The 20013-nt window shown below is 27.8% G+C and overlaps 4 protein-coding genes and 1 long non-coding RNA gene across 6 annotated transcripts; 2 read left to right on the top strand and 3 right to left on the bottom strand.

The window, feature by feature from the left end:
* Nucleotides 1-776: 776 nt before the first annotated feature.
* LOC111038741 lies at nt 777-1788 on the bottom strand. Its single transcript, XM_022321967.1, has 2 exons — nt 1248-1788; nt 777-1176 (listed from the first exon to the last, which is right to left on the bottom strand). Exons 1-2 carry the CDS (start codon nt 1344-1346, stop codon nt 808-810), a joined length of 468 nt encoding a protein of 155 aa, XP_022177659.1. The 5' UTR covers nt 1347-1788; the 3' UTR covers nt 777-807.
* Nucleotides 1789-4143: 2355 nt separating this feature from the next.
* On the bottom strand, nt 4144-12086 carry LOC111038744 (gamma-tubulin complex component 6). Of its 2 annotated transcripts, XM_022321974.1 has the most exons (18): nt 11751-12086; nt 11293-11441; nt 10641-10709; nt 10507-10584; nt 10362-10445; nt 10228-10305; nt 10074-10151; nt 9133-9207; nt 8999-9056; nt 8614-8859; nt 7856-8020; nt 7483-7784; nt 7195-7420; nt 6939-7122; nt 5787-6337; nt 5532-5723; nt 5158-5330; nt 4144-4701 (listed from the first exon to the last, which is right to left on the bottom strand). In XM_022321974.1, exons 3-18 carry the CDS (start codon nt 10688-10690, stop codon nt 4410-4412), a joined length of 2832 nt encoding a protein of 943 aa, XP_022177666.1. In that variant the 5' UTR covers nt 10691-10709; nt 11293-11441; nt 11751-12086; the 3' UTR covers nt 4144-4409. The 2 variants fall into 2 exon arrangements, with proteins under 2 accessions (XP_022177666.1, XP_022177667.1); XM_022321975.1 differs by lacking the exon at nt 9133-9207.
* A 143-nt stretch (nt 12087-12229) lies between these two features.
* On the top strand, nt 12230-13477 carry LOC111038748. The gene is made up of 3 exons (XM_022321978.1): nt 12230-12545; nt 12608-12794; nt 13070-13477. Exons 1-3 carry the CDS (start codon nt 12447-12449, stop codon nt 13129-13131), a joined length of 348 nt encoding a protein of 115 aa, XP_022177670.1. The 5' UTR covers nt 12230-12446; the 3' UTR covers nt 13132-13477.
* Nucleotides 13249-16121, bottom strand: LOC111038746 (vesicle transport protein SEC20). The gene is made up of 5 exons (XM_022321977.1): nt 15665-16121; nt 15406-15590; nt 14507-14614; nt 14105-14226; nt 13249-14026 (listed from the first exon to the last, which is right to left on the bottom strand). The coding sequence occupies exons 1-5, from the start codon at nt 15734-15736 to the stop codon at nt 13839-13841; spliced, it is 675 nt and encodes a 224-aa protein (XP_022177669.1). The 5' UTR covers nt 15737-16121; the 3' UTR covers nt 13249-13838.
* On the top strand, nt 14233-19973 carry LOC111038749. The gene is made up of 2 exons (XR_002605006.1): nt 14233-14369; nt 17980-19973. It is a non-coding gene; the product is annotated as an uncharacterized LOC111038749 (long non-coding RNA).
* The last annotated feature ends 40 nt before the right edge of the window (nt 19974-20013 follow it).

The raw sequence follows: 20013 nt of genomic DNA, 5'->3' as shown, positions 1-20013 counted from the left end.
AAATATATCATTATAAATTTTACACAATTTTTTCGTAATGTAAAATGCAATTCTAATGTAAAATTTGATAAAATCGACTAACTAGGTTTTGCGGTGTAGCCATCGCCCATCGATATGTAATTTATCATTATAAAATCTGCTTATTTTTTTTTAGATTCCACTTCTATAACAAGTCTACCTAAATAAAAAATAACAATTATTAAAACCTTTAAGATATTATAAGCTCGTTTTAATGAAATATTTGCAATAATATTGCATAAGGTAAACCGTATACAATTATACATATCATAATCTACCTACTCGTCATGTAGATTTCATGCATAAATGATAAATGCATAATTGCAACAGAATACCTACAGAATAGAAAATGTTAGGTACAAGTTACAAGTTACAACTTACATTATACCTACTCAGGTACCTACTTAATAGTTAATAATATTATAATCTGTCACTCACGAATCGCTAGCATACCATACTTTAAAAAATGCTTGGCGTAAATATACGAATGTTTATCAACATTGTATCTACTTATTTTTTTTTTACATATTACATTTATTGGAATATATTATATAACACATACAATCTGTAATAACAGTTATAATCACCATAGGCGGAAATCCATTAGAATTTCTGGGGGGGCTAAACTAAAATAAAAACTATATTCAAATAATTTGTTAGATATCGAAAAACAAAGAAACACATTGTGTCGCATATTTTGTTGAATTGAATCTGAAAGCATTTTAACAGCCTATAAGTACACATAAATACAACAAAAAAAGACCATTAAAAGAATAAAGTTTATTAAAATTATTGTAACACAATTGTTCTATTTTTTCTTGCAAATTTGTTGATTATGGAGTCATTGTCAATATGCTTTACAATATCCTTTTCAATATTAAGTATTGAAATTGTGTTGAAACGATTTTGAAGCATAGATGTTCTTAACCATGTTTTTAAGCGTCTCATTGCCGAAAAAGAACGCTCACATGTTGATGAACTAATTGGAAGAGTGATCGCCACTTGCAACAATTTGTACACATTTGGGTAGACTTGCTTTGAGACATATTTTTTTATATCTTCAAGTTTAAAATCATTTTTATCGCATGAACTTTTAATACAATTTTTGGCAACTGTCATTTCTGATCTTAAATCTTGTTTAGATATGTCCAACAAGTCCTGAAAATATTTTTTGGAGTAAATCAATTTATTTAAATGTATATCATGCATATTATTCAAATAGTATATACCTGATAATGGTCTTTTAAAACATTTGGTGATTCGTGTGTTAGATTATTTTGTTTTTTATTTACATTAAAAATATCATAATATGTAGTACTTTTAGACATTTTATTATTTATTATTATTTTATTATTAAGGCTCACCAACGGTTAAAGAACATTTTAAAAATACGAGATATAAAAATATAAAATAATTACGGAGTAGCCACTATTAAAACAGATTAACACACTAGGTATAGCGGCGACGGCGGCGGCGGCGGACTTGTTTACAATGCGACGCGTGTTACTTCGTGCGGGACTATGCTGCGGACTGGTAACTGACGGTTTAGTTTTTCTGATATATATAGATGCGAGATAATGCTCTCGATTGTTCTCGAATAATCTTAAAGATATTATGACGTTATCGATTATATAATGTTTCTCGAAGGTTCTCGATAAGCACTAACGTACGAGAACATTCGCGAATAAGTACTGTACAATTAGTAAATATATATATCATATATTTTCACATAAAGACGACAAAATTTTGGGGGGGCTATTACAATATTTGGGGGACTAAGTCCCCCCAAGCCCCCCCCCATTTCCGCCTATGATAATCACAGATTAAGAATATATAGAGAGGCCATATCGTATCTACTCTATGCAATAGTTTTGAAGTAAGGAAAAGGTGATCGTAGAAAAAAACAAAACATGTAGGTATGACATGAAATCTTGAGGACAGTAGAAAATTGCTAGCAACCTTGCACTCACGATACAAGTTTATTAGGCCATATATTTTACATACATATACCTATATATGATGTGTAGGGCAGATGACTTTTAGCATTTGTATATTTGTTTTGCACGATCACAAAAATAACAGAGTAAGAAACAAATACGTTTCATGCTGAAAAAAAGCTAGTTCTTACAATTTATTTTGCATATAATATATAAATGCATATTTCGAATTTTTTTGGGGTTTTAGTGCATATTTCTTCGACTAACCTAACCATACGTTAATATCCATATTTTCAATAATTTATCATTTTATCAATATTTTTACCGTCAACGTTTTTATTTAATTTTAAATTTAATATACAACCAAAATTATGTTGAATTTTAAATTATTTTAAATTTTGATCATATTAATATGATTGTTGACTGTTCCTACACGCATGTTTTTTCTAGAGACACGTCTCGAGGATGGCTGATTAAGTTTATTTTTCGGTTATTATTTTATTTATGCACAGATATTGTTCACTACATAAGATATTATCTACCAATACGGGCCACGGGGACGTCGGATGTCGGACGTCGGTCACAGACATCAAAATTTAAATAAAATATATTCAAACAAAAAAATCTTATTTTTGAATGCATATTTTTAATGCATTATAATACACATAATAATTTTAAAATGCATATTTTGTACATTTTAGTGCATATATGGTGATTTTTTAGAACTACAAGTCCTCTGCCTTAATTATGTGTAGTTATTATTTTTATTATTATCAGTTCAACTTAAGCCAAATTGAAACACCAACGCCTCTTATAAGTTTTTCGGCGGATATATAGGAATATTTACTGAGTTATGTTCAAGAATAAGGGGATGGGGTGCCGGGGTGGTAACGGAAAATCTTGAAAGACGAGGGGGCCACTTCTGCGACATTCAGTATAGTCCAAAATCTGAGTGTTGTGTATGGTTCCATACGTAGAAATTAAAGGGGCATAGTAATTACACGAAGTGATGTAGATGAATACGTTTGCATTTTGTAAATGGTGGATTTTTTTGGAGCTCCCCATAATTAGATAGGTAACATAAGTCCAAATAGGTTTCATGAGGATTTTGTACTTATAATTTGTTTAACTGGAAATGGGTACAAAGACTTCATCTAGAGACCTAGAGTTTAGCAATTATTGTTTTGTATAGCAGGCCTAATTTAAGCGTTTTTTAAGGATCAGACATTCAGACCTAAGTATTTTATGCTATAATAAACGATGGTGTTATTTTATAGATAAATCGAAGGGCCTTGTCTAAGAGTTAATATTATATGTGAAAATGTTTATTATTTATTTTTATTTTCCATTTGGAATACCATACTTCCATGAAGTGGGGTAGACAGAAATTTTAATTGGGGGATTGGGGATATTTATTCATTATTTCTAAGATAAATCGCAGGATAGCGCCCTGACTAATATTATACATAAAAATAGTAATGGCCCATAGGGGATCCATCTCCCACATATACCTCATGCTACCATGTCGCTATGATGGTGCAGAAGTTGGCTGCAGTGGCGTCATTTGGAGGGTGGCAAGTTGGGCGCTGGACATTTGTCCCCGTCTAATTTTAAAAGCAGCCCAATCGACTGGTGCCTGGTTATTTCCGATAATCCTTAATTATATAATATTTAACTAGCACAAAGACATGTCTATTTTTATGCCTATTGTGTACTGAGAAATTATTGTACAAATTGATAATTGGAATAAAATATTTATTTTATATATTTTCTAAATTACCTATTTGGGCTGGTAAAAACTTTTGCCCCCTCTATAGAAAACTGAAATAACACCACTGAACTCCCCGGTCGTACTGGTACTGTGATAACTGCTGCCAATAAGTCACCATCAGTGCTTTATTGGCCTTATTGCAGCTGCAGTTCATTGTGCTGGAATTGCAAACACATTTGCTCGACTGTATTCATGAATATTAAATAGGTACTCATAGAGTCATAGGCACAGGCACACAGCAAATGCTGTTAGTGAATATATTCGTACCATGGATTTCATAATATATTATAAAATCAATGCTTCTGCAGTAAAATTAAATTCAACAAAAAAAATATAACTCTGTATGACAGACGACAGTAAATAAATAAATATAATATCACCGAAACATTAATATTTTATCATGTAAGTTAATATACATTATGTATATATATAATTTTATGATACAGTGAAAAAACAAAAAACTAGTATTAAAATAACAATAAATTACATATTGACATTATAGTAGTGAGTCTTCAGTATAACATATTTGTGTATGCAGTAAAAGATAACATTTTAATTGAAGCTTGTTTGCTAGAAAACTATGAGTACATTAACTGTATTAAAAAAACAACATTTAATATGGATAAGTTAATAACAATTTGAAAATATACTAAACTACAAGTGTTGCTTATTAACATAACTACTCATATAAAATTATTATTTAACGGTCCAAGTATCGTAATTAAACTTTCCAATTGTTCAACATAATGATTTCCCTGCGTTTGCACAGTTTTCAATACACTCATGTAAAACATTTCTCTTAGCTTTAAAAACCGAGAAAAAGACTGTTCCATACTGATGAACTCTGAATGTAACCATTCAGTATTTTTCAAGTAAAATTGACCACTCACTAATGCTTGATAATAAGTTAATATTTCTATGTATATTTTGTTCAACATAATGAGTTTATCTTTGAGACCAACAATCATGAAACACCTTTAAACATACAAATTCATTATACATCAGAAAATATAGTGATAATAATGATTGTAAATGTTAATTATAATAACAATTGATTATTTGCATATTTATTGAAAACTTGGCTCTGGTATTTTTTTGGTATTTAATGTAGAATTTCCTTAAAATGGAACTGAGGTACTACAGCAACTACATAAATTAATACCAAGAAACCAGCATCTATGAAAATGTTTATAACAGTATCAGGCATTAGCAATAAAATTTAAATATAATTTGTGTTTTCTGAGATTTTTGTACAAAATTGATAAACTATTCTACTCTATATCTGTCAACTTTAAATTGTACAATGGTTTATACTGACATCATATGTTGGGCTACCCCAATACACATACTAGTTATAATAAATTAAATATTTTTAAATTGCATATATTTATGTTATTACTTATTAAATATTATTATTCAAATCATACTAACCGTTTTATCATTTTATGCATGTATTGTTTGTGACACGTAAATAAATCATCATAATTTTTTACATTTTCAAAGTTTTCGTTTAATTCTGACCAGCATGTGCTAATTACCACTTGCTTATAATACTGCTGAATAGATGATACAAATTGAGTCATCCAATGTTTAAAAAGATTAATCTATAAACATAATTTGCAAAATTACATAAAATAATGAATGCATATTGCTAAGCTTATTATAATTTATACTATAGTATTAAAAACCAATGATATTATTTTGACAGATTAAACAATGCCTACTAATTACTGGAAGGCACACATTAATATTTTGTACATGAAAATGTCTACACATATGATGTATATAATAGTATCTAAACTTACCTTTCTAAACTGAAATCCTGTATCATTTTTATATACATTCAATATTTCCCTGGCTTTTAACAAACTCCATGACACAAATTCTAATTTATTGGCAAACAAGAAAATTCGTCTATACTTCAATAATATTTTGGTTGACAGAATCATGTTCATTGGCCACTCAGGTGAATAATTTAATTCTATACATTCCACATCCTTAATAAAAATTTAAAATAATTATTCTATGAGAAAAATATGATTATTGATTATTTTACTTACTGAAATGTCAATAAATCCATTTAGGCTTGGAATAAAAGTCATCTCCAATGTCAAATTATGTAGTTCATGTCTTGGAAAACTATCTTGAATAGCATCATCTACAATAGATTTCAACTTGACCGGATTGAAGATGTTAGTTGGTTGTTGTCTGTTTGTCACAATACCATCAAATAGTGTCTGGCACAGTTTAGATGAAAACGTCCAATTCATCAAAAAGAAGCACTGAGATAAGTAATATAGATGTTCCATTAGTTTTTCTTGGTAAAAGTACATGTTCAATATTTGCTTATCACAAACACTCTTTTGAATGCGAGCAGGTATTAGTATTGAATGTGGTACATAGTCTATCATGTTCATAACATCAAAAATGTTGCTATTATATATTAACGAATCGTTATGATCCAAAAAAAATCCATAAGGCTTATTAAAGTCATATATATTATTAACTAAAGTCCAATCAGGTATTTGAAACAATTCATAACTTTCATCGTTAGAATATATTTTGATGTCTGTAACATTGGTTATATTATCAGTTGTATTACGATAGCTATCTGTAATCAAAAAATATATTACATCAATTAATTACTACGTACTATATTTCATGTATTGATTAAAGTATTAAACAAGTCTCAATAACTAAATTCCAGGGTAGTTGCTTTTTTGAATAATAAGTTAAAAGTGTACCTCTAGGTCAAATGGAAGTATTAATTAATTTTTTATTAGTAGCACAGTATGTTTAAAAAAAAACATTGAATATAATGTAATCATATAATTTTATTTTATACTATTGTTATTAATTTATAAGGTAATAACATCTTAGAAAGTGTGAACAGGATTATGATACAAATAGGTTAAAATCAGTCTAAACGTTTTATGAATTCCAATAAAATAACTGAAACTGCCTTTTATTCGTAAATATTCAATTCAGTATGTGAAAATTGACTAAAATAACTATATTTTTGATATTTTTAAATACTTAAATTGAAAAAATAGAACATTTTGAATGTCTATAAATAGCATAGACCAAAAATCTATATTATATTTAAAAAATACTAAGTTTTTTAATACAACAAAAAAATTTTCACCAAAACTGTCTTTACATAAAAACGCGATGTCTTTCTGCATTTTAAATTTTTAAATTTTAATAATTACCAGTATTGTCTTTTAAACAATCAGATCCAACAATTGATTCATATAAATAGCAGTTTGACATTCTTTTTACACAATTTACATTTTTTAAACCTGGGTCATACTTGAAATAAGTTGAAAATTGTTTATAAGCCTTCTGGGAATCAACAGCATCGAAACAACAAATTAAATTAGGTAAAAACACATTCTGAAAAAAAATGAAAATATATAAGTATCAATTATAAATACTACAGATAAAAATAATTTTATTTTTACTTACTAAGTCGTTGAATTTTTTGAAGAAATTTATAGTTTTTCCACAATGTAAAATATCATTTTTGTATTTATTTAAAAACAATGGAACTTCTACACTCTCATCTATTATAAAACGATTCCAACTTATACGGCTATCAATATCTTCATCGTCAATATCTGGTTTTACTTGAATGAACATGCCAGCTTCTTCATTATTTAACACCCCTCTTAATGCCCAATTCGATAAAAATCTAATTAAAAATATCTCTATGAATAAAAAATTAACAAAAAAAAAAATGATAGCAGGAAGTACTTGAAATAAGCTAAACAGCATGATTCAAAAATGTATAACAACATCTTTAGAAATAAATCATTCGGGAATCGATATTCAAGCAAATAACCATGAATTTTGTTCAACAATTGTATACCACAAGGTATATTATCTGGGATGACCATGCAATCCTGTGTTTTTATACAACATATATTTGCTAACAACTGTAAGCGAGGTGTTATAACAGATAAACGACCAACAAGTGACAACAAAGATTCGTTTGATACAGCATAAATTGATCGTTCATAATCATCCAATATATTAGATACTGAAAATATGAAAGCCTGGGAACAAAACAAATTATACTAAAACTTACGAGCTGCAAATAATTTTAACATTTTATTTAGATTCATACTTTAATAATACTATTGTCACATATTTTCTTCCATTTGACTATTGTGCTACTGATAATTTTGTATAAATTAGAACACTCCAAAATTGGATCAGTGGCAGATTCAAACATTTCTGGTGTTAAGCCATTAATACTAATGTTTCCATTTCGTTTGTACATAAGTGTTTCCTAAAAATATGACATAGCTTTAAACTTTCCTACTAAGTTATAGTCATTCATATTTTATAAGAATAAATGAATTGTAGTTAAATAGATAATAATTTAATTATATGATTTGGTATGATTTTTGATTAATTATAATTAATACAATTAATATTGAATTTCTTGCACAACATGTCTGATAAAATTTCTATTTAGAGTTATGGTATAATGGTCTTGATGTATAATAAAAGTAAACTATTTTATACGCTGCCTCACATAAAAGTATCCCCAAGCAACTAGTTTCTGCATATGATGAGGACAATGGGTGGGTATGGCTAATGGGTGCTCAGTGCCCTGCTCTCTAGTGACACTGTATTATTTCAACAACCGCCTTGCACCCCTGCCTACCTTGCACTTTTCTAAGATTGACACGGTAAAATATTTTATCAGCCATGACCAATTGTCAGAAACAAAAGCTGACGATGAAAACTGATTTAGTCTGAGAGCTCTGGGAGTGTGGTCAGATCAAACTGGACATAAATCGGTCGCTACTTGAAGTTACTCTTATGAGACAATGTATAGGCTTAAAAAAGTTATTATTATACAAATTGAATACTAACTTCATCTACAATAAAATAAGTTGTGCCCATATTGATCAACATTAGTTTAATATCTTGCATGATACATATGCTACTAATTTCTCTTTGAGGGAAATATGTTTTTAAGTTATGATCTCTCACATTTAATCCCGTAGCAATGTACCAAAAACATAGAGCAGAACTTATCTTTTCTTCTCCTGGGATGGAAAATTGTTCAATTGTCTTTGATTCATTTACTTCCAAATTATTAGAGTCAATAAAAATCTCCTAAAAATATATAGAATTATTAAATATGTGTATTATTAATAAAAACATTTTATTGTTGTAATAATCATGTTATTATTACTTTTAATAACTTGGGAATTCAATTTATGTAATGAAAGAATTTAAAATGCTTTTAAATTACCTTAGATTCATGTGAAAATGTATCATCTGCACATTTTTTTTCTTTTTTTTCATTACCCCTACAACATACCATATATAACTCGAATAAAATAATGGGCAGTACGAAGCAGAAATAATAGAAATATGAGTCATTACCAATTATTAATTGCTAAACGTTGTGCACAATCAGTGTGCTGTAAATCTGATAGACTAAATACACTTGTATAATTACTATAAAAAAAAAATCATAAAATGTAAAAACAAAGAAAAACAAATAAAAATGTAAATCATACATAAAACTTGTGCACTAATGTTCAAATTATAAATTTAAATAATATAAACAAGACCAAAAGAGTCCATATAACCTTTAACAATATTTTTACAATTACTCTACCATAATTTAACTTTTAATGAAAAAAAAAAATCTAAGTATAACCTTTTAAAAGCGTCATGCTTTGAGTTACCATATACACACTTATACTATTGAATAACAATAAAAAAACGCTTACTTCACAATGTATTGTTTAAAACTCAGTATTCACACTAAACTTAATGTTTAAAAACTTTTACTTTAACCACAATGGGTTATCCCATAATCCAAGTATGGCTTTTTTTAAAAAAAACTATCTAAAACCCAGTTTTAATACTAATGCTCCTTGCTCTATGTCACAAATCAAACACTTCACTTCAGCTTATTCATACATACTGCTGTAGAAGGGACAGCTAGTTACCTATACTGTCGCTACCCCATGATGTTCGTGATCTTATATATAGATACACTCCTCCATTGAATGATAGATAGATATACTACCCTCATGCTATTTGCTAATGGGTGACTTTTTTCTCATGCAATAACAGTTGCCATTATTCTAATCACATAAAATTATTATATATTTTATGTTTATAGATTGTGTATAAGTATACCTTATGAGTAGTAATATGAAAAATTACAAACATGCACTTTACTGGTAAAATATGATAAAACATAATATATAGTAAAATAAATAAGCAAATGCTCTAAATTTTAAGGTAACAATGCCACTGTTGACAATGTAAATAGAATTCAATTGTTCAAAGTATAAAAAAAAAATATTTACCAATATTTTTCCCAGATATCATTTTTATAACCACAAGGTCCTGAATATATCTTGTCCAAGGTAAATAAATTAGGATAGCTGTAAACAAATATATATACATGCATATTAGTATAAATAAACAAATGCTAGGTCAGTATAATGTAAAGTAAATTACATGAGTTTATCTGTATAACTGAAAGTATTTGTAGAGTCCTCTTGAAATGGATTGAAATTAAATATATTGGGAATGGTTCTATAAATTATTTAAATAAATAACAAATTTAAACAAACTTAATTAAAGCATAATACTTTTCTCTGTTTATTATACTCGGCGGGTACAAAACACCATCCAATTGATTAAATTCTGGTGTTATAAAAATGTTTGGAATATTTCTGAAAAGAAAATTGCATATATTTAACTAAAATAATATGATATATTTCAACTATTTATTACTTTTCTCTGTCTACAACATCTGATCGGTTGTAAATGGAATACACAGAATTTCCTTTATCAAACAAACTTGAGTTGTCTCTGTAATTATATCTATGTTAGACATGTTAATTTAATATAAAATACATTTATATTACTTTTCTTCGTTTAAAGTATTTAGAACTTTTGAACTGCATATAGTAGACATTGTGTTTGATTATTTTTTTCTAGATGCATAAAAAATAATATATTTATATACATTTTAATTATTAAATCTAAACTAATATCCATGTAACACAAAATAATTTACACATATCAAACAAAATAATTACTGTTTCCAAAAAGCCTTTAATACCTATACAAGTTTAGTGTAGTAGTGTTCCAAAAAGTTTTCTCTATGACTAATCAATAAATAGTAGAAATCACTAGTACGAATGGTTGAACAAGATACTGTTAATACCAAGCGAAACTCAAGGTTCCAGGATAAGCTCATTAAGCTCATATGATTTTACTTTAAAATTTATGTATATGTGCATACAGAGAGTATGATTAGAATGAGATATTGGTGGCAGCAAATAAAATAAAACAAACTATACTAACAACCTTCCAATTACTATAGACTATATCTTTTAGTCAATCTGCTCATTATATTTTGTCAATTATCTTTAGTTAAGAGGGGTAACATGGTTTTTGCAATGTTTCACTCGATACTACACAGGAACAAACACTAAATCAGTAAGGTTTAATTTATACAGATTGTATAACCTCACAAGGTAATAATTCAAAAAAATTTAGATTTTTTACTCTTACATTTTATTTTTGATGGTTAATTATTCTTAAACAATTCCCATCCTAGCCATGCCCAAAGTTGAAAAAAATAATAGACTGGAACAATCAAGACACACAAAATGATATAATATTCAACACTAGAGAAATCCATAAGACAGCTTGTTTTAAATCTGAAAAAAATATAATTACGTATAAAAACATAAACAAACAATTATGAAATACAAATGTCTTTAATACACCTATCACAGGAAATATTTCAATACACTACTTATATAACCATCCATTAAACTTTTCCATAAATTATAATAAAATATTCAATTAATTCATAAAACTTCATACATTTTCCAATGTAAAAATGTAAAATTTATCAAAATTAAATATATTGAGAAATATGTACCATAAATTTAAACTGTTCAAGCCTATCTGAGATTGTATTAGTTGCACTAATAATCAAACTAAAATAAAATGCAAATACATACTTTGATGACAAACTCAATTTCCTTTCCATACACTTTGCATACTATAATCTGGGAGTAGTGGAATTAAAGAATACTTTATGCAGCAAGAAAATAACACACCACAATACTCCTAGCTTGGATGGTAATTACTAAAATTCTAAGCTTTAAATACGGCACAATAAAGTTGTATACAGTGCCTTACTTAAACTATTATGTGTCATTATCTCTATACATATTTTTAAAAGTTTCGTTTGACTACAATGATAAATAGTAAATATTGACGTTTGACAGTTTGAGTTTTAACTTTGGTTTGAAAAATTATGTATATTTATCACTGTATCAGATACTATTTTTCGTTATCTATTATCATGTATTATCAATATATGATAACATTTAATGTACTTATGTTGTATACCAAACTGTTATTTTCAAGACTTATACCACTATAGTAGATAAATAGATAGTAGCATCACAAAGCCATGATAAGGAGGTAAAAAACCGGGAAAACACCATAAACATAAAGCAAATAGCACAGCTATAATTTTTGCAATCCTGCTCTGAAGTGCCCGATTTTAGACACGGCAGTGTTAATTGTTATTTAATATTTATTCATCGCCCGATTGTTATCAATTGTACCTGTCTCAGTTGCTTTTTACTCAAGTGACAGTCGTTAAAAATATTTAAAGTTTTATAGCCACCGTGCAATAATAAAATAATATGGAATCCGTAACTATACCCACGAGGACGTTTGTTAACGGTTCTTTCTTGCAAAAATTCACCGACAAGCCCGTGACATTGATAGGAAACGTGTTGAAGGTATAGTACTTATCTAGGTATCTGCATTGCATTATATGCACTTAATTGCATTGTTTTCTTAGGTGAGTCCCGATGGTAAATCCGTAACAATGCAAACAACAGATGACCAAGTGGTGACTGTTAATTTTCATGAACCGATTGACGGCTCTCTAGATGGATGGGTAGAAGTGCATGGCTTGGCCAAAGATAAAGGAACTGTAGCCGGAGAAAGTTACTACAATTTGCCATCATCAATAACTGATGATTTTGGTAAGTACACAATCCATGAATGTTAAAGTTTGGAATAGTAATTCCATCCCAAACACAAAAATTATATTGTTATCAAACCCTCAAAGACCCTTAAAAATTTGCTGTTAAAAATATTTGTCTTGGACATTTCACTGATTTCTCATTAATATTATAATCTTGAACTAAAATGCATGAAAAATTAGTAAACTAACAGTTATTGACAATTAACAGATTCCTATTAAAATCAAAAATTAGTGATTATTAATTTACATTTGAATGTTTTTATATTTGTTTAGATAAATCACAATTTAATGAAGCAATTTTACTATTATGCAACTTACCAAACCCCTTGAAGTAATGAAGAGAAATGAATCGTTGATTCAAACTTTAAAAATAATTTTTTGTTTTGTATTTAATTACTGATACTCCTAATTATCTTAATAAATATTTTGTAAAAAAGATCATTACTTTTACATTTTTTTTAAAATATGCTGTCACAATATTAATATTTTGCTTGAAAAATTACATGGTACAAAGCAGCACAATTTTAGATAAGGGAAAGATCAAACTATTCCAAGTATTACTTTTTTTTCATTTATTTAATATAAGGAAACATCTTATAATTTGTAATAAAGGATCCCATAGCCCTGTATTATGATATACAAATAATATATCTAAATAAACACTAGATCTTTTAAAGGATATATCATGTGAATGTTTGTTATTTATCTACCTATACAATTTGTCCTCTACAAATATATTTTAAAAAAGCCCATATGCCAATGTAACACCTATCTATAGTGGTAAAAAACTATATGAATCATATTAATGGATGAAAAAATCATTTATTTAAATGAATTTATCCATTGATGATAACTGTGTGTGATAAAAACACTTTATAATTATAAAACAAAAATATTTTTACCTAACATAATATCTTAGAATAACAAATTTTGTTGCGATGGAGCAAAATTTTTTATATTTAATCATAATGGAAAAATAAATAAGTTATATATACATATTGACATTCAAATTTCATAACATTTTAAACTGTAAACTTTGGCATCAAAAAAGTCTTTTTTGAACAATATAAGCAATAACACATAAAAAAAATGCAAAAGCAAACATAATAATAATTTTATCAGTTGTTTCGCGTTGTCCATATTTGTTTAAAAGTTTTTCAGACTGAGTTAACGCTCCCTTGGCATTTTTAATCTCACTGCTTATATTAGATACAGTTGAAGATGATTTTACTGAAAATATATAAATAATAAAAACCTAATTAAAATACTAGTTGAAAAATACAAAATAATTTATTACTATGAACTAACAAAGAGTTTCAAGAGTGTCCAAGCTTTGTTGAGATGTGCTTGCCAATTGTCTACTGACTGATAATAGTTGATTGGTAACGGTTGACGACTGTTTTAATAAATTTTCTTTATCCATTTTCAGCCTTAAACAAAATATTTAAACATAATATATCAAAATAATTATTTACTTACCAATATAATTAATTTGCTTGCTAAAAAAGCAAAAACTATTCAACCACAGAAATGTTGTCAATGAGTGATAACTAATGAATACAAAATTATAACAGTGAGTACTAACTATAACAGTAAGTATTAAAATATTAAAATATATATTAAATCTTTTAAATTAAGTAAGATACTAAATTATTAAACACTAATTAAAATTAATAGCTTTATTTATTCTGTACTTAAAGTACTACTCACTTATGTCGCACTTGTTCTTCTTTACTTGTACCTAACAACTGTTCACTAGATTTCTTGTGAATCCTTGCCATACACTCTACATTAGCCTTTCTGAATGAAGCAATGTTACTATATACAATTTCAAGAATCAGTAGTAAATATTAATTGTATTTAAGAAAAATTAATTACAATTAAATCAAATTGTGCACCTTAACGGAGCCTATAGTCTATGCATACACATTAGTACATGCTAAGGAAAGTAGTCTTGGGCTCTTGTCTAATGTCTAATGTTGTATATATAATTGTGTTATAAGCAAACCTACATGGGGGGTCAAGTAATGTGCAAACAGTTCACCCTCGTGTAATAATGCTACAAGAAAAAAAATGTACAATTAAATCAGTATTTATAGATACCTCAAAATTACAGAAACAGTATAATAATAATTAATAAACATTACCACTATCCCAGTCATAATCATTTAACTATGTATAAGTTATTTAGTACAATAGGCAATACTCCTCTTAATCTTCTTGTATAATAAATCCATAATTATTTTAACATTATTCAGGAGTAAAAACATTTTTGTTTTTCATTTTTAAAACTTCACCAACATATATTTATATAGTTAGTCAAACTAAAAACATCAGTAAATATCTGTATAATATCCTTAGGAAAAGACTTGACACTTTTAGGGCTTCAAATACAAAATTTTGAAAAATTTATAAAATCCTAACTAATTATATTCATATATTTTTGGCACAATAATGTACAGTAATATGTGTAAGGAACTTCAATAATTATATATAGTAATTAACTTAAAATGGTCAAAATTCTATGAAATAGTATGGTTTTATTTTGACCGTGCTTATATTTCAAATACTTTGTTTAGTAGAAAAGGTTAAGCTTCACTTTAAATTACCTAGTTAAATATTCTCTCTGATTACGAGCTTCTTCTACAACTTCTGATCGTTCTTGTTGACTTTCTGCTTCTCGAGCATAAAGCTCTAAGTTTTCTATTAAATTCCTAAATATGTTAATTTGATTCCTACCATCAGCATTTAATTGTGTTAAAGATTCAATAGGTCCATCACATGAATATATGTCCTACATTATAAAACATATGAATTAAGTTTGTGCATATTATATTTGAAAACTATTTAGTATCGTTAACAATTTACCTGTATTATAGACTTTAATGTCACATTTGTGTTTACTATGCATTCTCTGACTGTGCTTAATTCTTTTATCATCTTGCAATATAATAATTTAAACAGCACGATTTATACTAACTCTTAATAAATTAACAAACAGACAAACCAATACAAATTTCTCAAAGAACAATGTACCTATTTCTATGAATCCAAATTAAATTACCAAGGTTATCATTAAACAGTAAACACTCAAACGCGTCAAATAAAAACAACTTAAATTATTCTCATTTTTAATCGATCACTAGATCAGTATTTAAACATATCAAATATCAATATAGTATCTTCTATTCTTGTCTCATAATCGTATGTACATTATACTGTGTAATAATGGAAAAATTATTAAAAAATTGAACTTAAAGTTTGAATTATTGATGTAAGTGATGTCATCGTTATATCACTATCAATTTACTGTTATCTGTTTTAATCACGGTCTTGTATATTATCATTTAAGTCTGTGGTCTAGACCATAAACCATGTGGTAATCACCACACATGGATTTGAAAATATATAGATGTATTGATGTTTCTATGCCTATGGGACATACCCAGCCAATTTGTCATGGATTGGTTGTTACTTGTTGCAGCCGCGTGCAGCACATCGAACATTACGGAAACGTCGCTGTGTTCGTGACGGTCAAAGGCCTCTTTTCGTGGCAAGAACATTTTTTTTCAGTCTTTTTATAAGTCTAATGTTTATGCCATAAACCTATGCAATATTAAATAGTGGATTAAGAATAAATTCATTCAGATTTTCATAAATTATAAATTTCACTGCCAAAATGCTAAGTTGAGGTGATTTAGGATTCTGGAAACGCTAAACAGAAGAGCTGATGATATTATATTTATAATTATGAAAAATAAATAAATAGATATGAAAAATAAACAGGTTTTTGCAAACTTATTTCTCTTTCTTCTTCTTCTATTTCTACCTAGGACTTAGGAGACGAATTTAGGAAAACAGGTAGTTTATGTTCCACGTTATACTTGATTGAAAATTAGGGCTATACCTAGCCAATAGGTGGGTTGTGGCCCGACATGTTATTAACGTGTTGGAGACCTGTGAATTGCGGCCCGGAAAATGTATTTATTTTGTACCGGCAGTATGAGTTGGTGGAGGAAAATTTAAAGTTTAGGACTCACGAAAATGTATAATACAAATACAGATGAAAGTTAGAAAAGCTAGAACAAATAGAAATAGAGCAGTTTGCTTTCGTTAAATCATTAAGTTTACAGTTTTTGCCCAACCAATAATCTAAAAAAATTCATTTTACCATAAATAATAAAAAAAAACAAATTTTAAGCGAAGACGACTCAGCCAACCGCCTCGTGGTGTCTTCTGGGTAACGCTGTCACGCTGATATGAAGAGATAAATAAAATGTGGCCGCAACTCGTACGTCTGTCTTATAAACACGGGCCGCAACTCACCAACACCGAACATTAGGAGGTGAAAAACTTAGGGTTTGAACTTTGGAGCACAGCTACGGATATGAATAACTATAACCAAGAAGACTAGAATAAGCTCAATAAGGCGACCAAACTCGTATGGGCCGCAAGAAATATATGCCAAAATGAGTCGCACGATTAAATGGCCACACGCTGCCCTGCGTAAGCTAGGGGAGGGTTGCTGTTTTAACATGCGTAATAAAGAGATTGTTTTTTAGGAAAATATACGCATTATTTTGAATTATGAACCTCCTTAGATTTTATAGTTAATACGATTACGCATTTAATATGTGCATATTTCATAAGTATTTGTTTTATTATTGTGTAAATAATGTATTAAATACAATCCGTCATCACTTAGCAGTAAGTCTGAACCAGATACTATTCGATACTCCACACATGTTTTCTTGAACGACCGTTTTATCCTGATATGTATAAACACAAATTTATTTCTCAAGAATGTGTAATCGTGCAAGCTATAAAATTTAAAAATGGTAATGGTTCAAAAAATGCGTACATTTACCAAAAGACATGAATAATCATAGACATAAAAATATATTATTATGTCTATGTGAATAATCCATACATTACCGCTGGTTAAATTAGCAACTCTAGCGTTCACAGCACAAGTCAGTGGCCGCTTAATCGTGCGATTCATTTCGAAAGCGGAATTAGGTCTCCAACTCTCCTTAGTGATTATTCTAGTCTTCTTGGATAATGGCTATACGCCCATACCTATAGCCGTGGTTCATTGAGAATAATTCAATATTCTTTTATATTTTAAAATAGGTACTGTAACGATTTACAGATAACTGACAAAAATTTTACCATTAAAATAGATTTCATGAACCGAATTTCTGTAAAGACGAGCAACATATTAAATCAATAGAAAAAAGATGCATCAAGTTCCGGGCCCTAATGAATAGATATAACTGTCAACAGCCACTTGGTTTGAAGGTTTATGTGCTGCAGTACTTATTTGTCAGGTTAACATGTTTACATTATTTATTGCATATCTATCCATTTAAATAGATACATGATACAGTTAGTTGTACTTACTTATTTTACAATTTTATTTATATCCTATAGATATTATTTATAGTAGCATATACCCATTTAACACCGTGGTCCATGATATAACTAAATATGAGTTTGATATACACTAGGATCTCATTTGTCATGATGAAGCTGGAATTTGTTGAATTAAGAGAGTATCAAATTATTGAGTGTCATGTATGTATGAATTTTCAAATATTAATGTAAAAATAAAGTGTCGGATCAGCAATGTTCTGTACAATATAAGCAGCACTTAGAAATTAAAATAGGGTTTAACACTAGTGATATGAGTGACGTTTAGATAAAAGCACAATTGGAGAAAGTCTATCTCATATACCGTGATATAAATTAATAAATAATCATTGCCATCCAAGAAACATTATTTAAAACTTGGTTTGTATATATAGTAATATAGTATGTATGACTTGCATAGACTTAATATGCGGTCATAACTGATATTATAGTAGCTTTCAGTACACTTAAAAAAATTTTTTTTTTAAACCAGTGGAAAATTAATATTATATGATTTAGCTCAACTTTCGGACACAACAAAACAGATGATATAGCTGAGATCCAGGGGAAAATTTTAATTTCAAGTAGACTTCAGTATAAACTCTTATCTGTTTTCAAAATTCTTAATGTTTCACTAGATTCTGTCATATATTAGAAATAAAATACAACAAAATTGCCTTGTTTAATACTTGTTAAACAGAGACAATAAATTATTATACTGTAAACCTCTTCAAATGTATGTAATATTAACATAGATCCTAGAAAACACTTAAGCATAATCTCTATAATGTAAAGTAATGTACACATTTCTTTTTATGTATATACATATAAAAATAATATACATGTATACATAGGTAAAACACTAAAACATGAACAAAATGAAATCCTTAAATTAGTTCACTTTTACACTGAAGGAAACAATATTACTTGTGAATAAAATAAATACATATCGCCCAAGTAAATTCAATAAAAGTCAACAGTTAAGCAATAAAAAAATTACTCATTAATACTTCTTAAGTTATGAACATTATTGGCATAAATTATAGTTCAGTAATGTTGAACACAATATCTTACAAAACTCTGAAATTATTTTACTATTTATTTTATTTATGCATCTATTTATGAGTATTGAATAGTTCAAAAACAATAAAATAGGAAACAAAGTAAAAAATAACATTAAATGCAACTTAAAGTAATAATAAAAATGAGTTATAGTTTTTTATTTTTATTTAATACATAAACGACATTTATTTATATATAATTATTTTAATTTAAAAGTAAGTTTCTGTATCACCTAATACTTAACTTTGAAAAAAAAACATATATATATTTATATTTATATGTATGTATATATATATATAATATATATATAAATAATAAAATATAAATACACATATATTATATGAAGTACGACTTATTTGAATTGACAATACATACGAGGGCGTGTATTTTCAAAATAGTTGGTTTCCATAATAATAAAAGTCAATGAGAGGAATTAATAATAATAATAATAATAAAAAAGAGAGATGGGAGTTTATCAGTTTTGGCCACTCCACTCCACAAAATAGAGGAAGGCACGATTTATATGTATATAATTTTTTTTAATGCTATATAATTACGGCAAATAAAAAATAATACAAAATCGCATTTTATATAGAGGGGCCAGGAGGGTTAAAGGATAAGGGATCCATTGTTTAGTTTTAATTTTAGCGATTACCTGAAACAAAAATTATTGTACATTATGATGTAATACACTAAAAAAAAAATACATAAAATTATACACTTTGTGTGAGATTTTCTTTTAA

The sequence above is a fragment of the Myzus persicae genome, unplaced genomic scaffold, assembly GCF_001856785.1.
Source record: "Myzus persicae strain clone G006 unplaced genomic scaffold, MPER_G0061.0, whole genome shotgun sequence".
NCBI classification, from domain to species: domain Eukaryota; kingdom Metazoa; phylum Arthropoda; class Insecta; order Hemiptera; family Aphididae; genus Myzus; species Myzus persicae.
The sequence above is the reverse complement of the archived record's forward strand: the minus strand, read 5'-3'. Positions and strand labels throughout refer to the sequence as shown.

Excerpts from the sequence above, each read along its gene's own strand:
- LOC111038741 (XM_022321967.1), bottom strand. The coding sequence starts at position 1,346 with ATGTCTAAAAGTACTACATATTATGATATTTTTAATGTAAATAAAAAA. Across the intron at positions 1,177-1,247 it reads TTTTAAAAGACCATTATCAG|GACTTGTTGGACATATCTAA; the intron begins GTATATACTATT and ends AAATATTTTCAG.
- LOC111038746 (XM_022321977.1), bottom strand. The coding sequence starts at position 15,736 with ATGATAAAAGAATTAAGCACAGTCAGAGAATGCATAGTAAACACAAAT. Across the intron at positions 14,227-14,506 it reads GAAGAACAAGTGCGACATAA|GCTGAAAATGGATAAAGAAA; the intron begins GTGAGTAGTACT and ends ATTTTGTTTAAG. Across the intron at positions 14,027-14,104 it reads GGACACTCTTGAAACTCTTT|TAAAATCATCTTCAACTGTA; the intron begins GTTAGTTCATAG and ends ATATATTTTCAG.
- LOC111038744 (XM_022321974.1), bottom strand. The coding sequence starts at position 10,690 with ATGTCTACTATATGCAGTTCAAAAGTTCTAAATACTTTAAACGAAGAA. Across the intron at positions 8,021-8,613 it reads CTTATTTTATTGTAGATGAA|GAAACACTTATGTACAAACG; the intron begins GTTAGTATTCAA and ends TCATATTTTTAG. Across the intron at positions 5,724-5,786 it reads ATGGATTTATTGACATTTCA|GATGTGGAATGTATAGAATT; the intron begins GTAAGTAAAATA and ends ATTTTTATTAAG.
- LOC111038748 (XM_022321978.1), top strand. The coding sequence starts at position 12,447 with ATGGAATCCGTAACTATACCCACGAGGACGTTTGTTAACGGTTCTTTC. Across the intron at positions 12,546-12,607 it reads TGATAGGAAACGTGTTGAAG|GTGAGTCCCGATGGTAAATC; the intron begins GTATAGTACTTA and ends TTGTTTTCTTAG. Across the intron at positions 12,795-13,069 it reads ATCAATAACTGATGATTTTG|ATAAATCACAATTTAATGAA; the intron begins GTAAGTACACAA and ends ATATTTGTTTAG.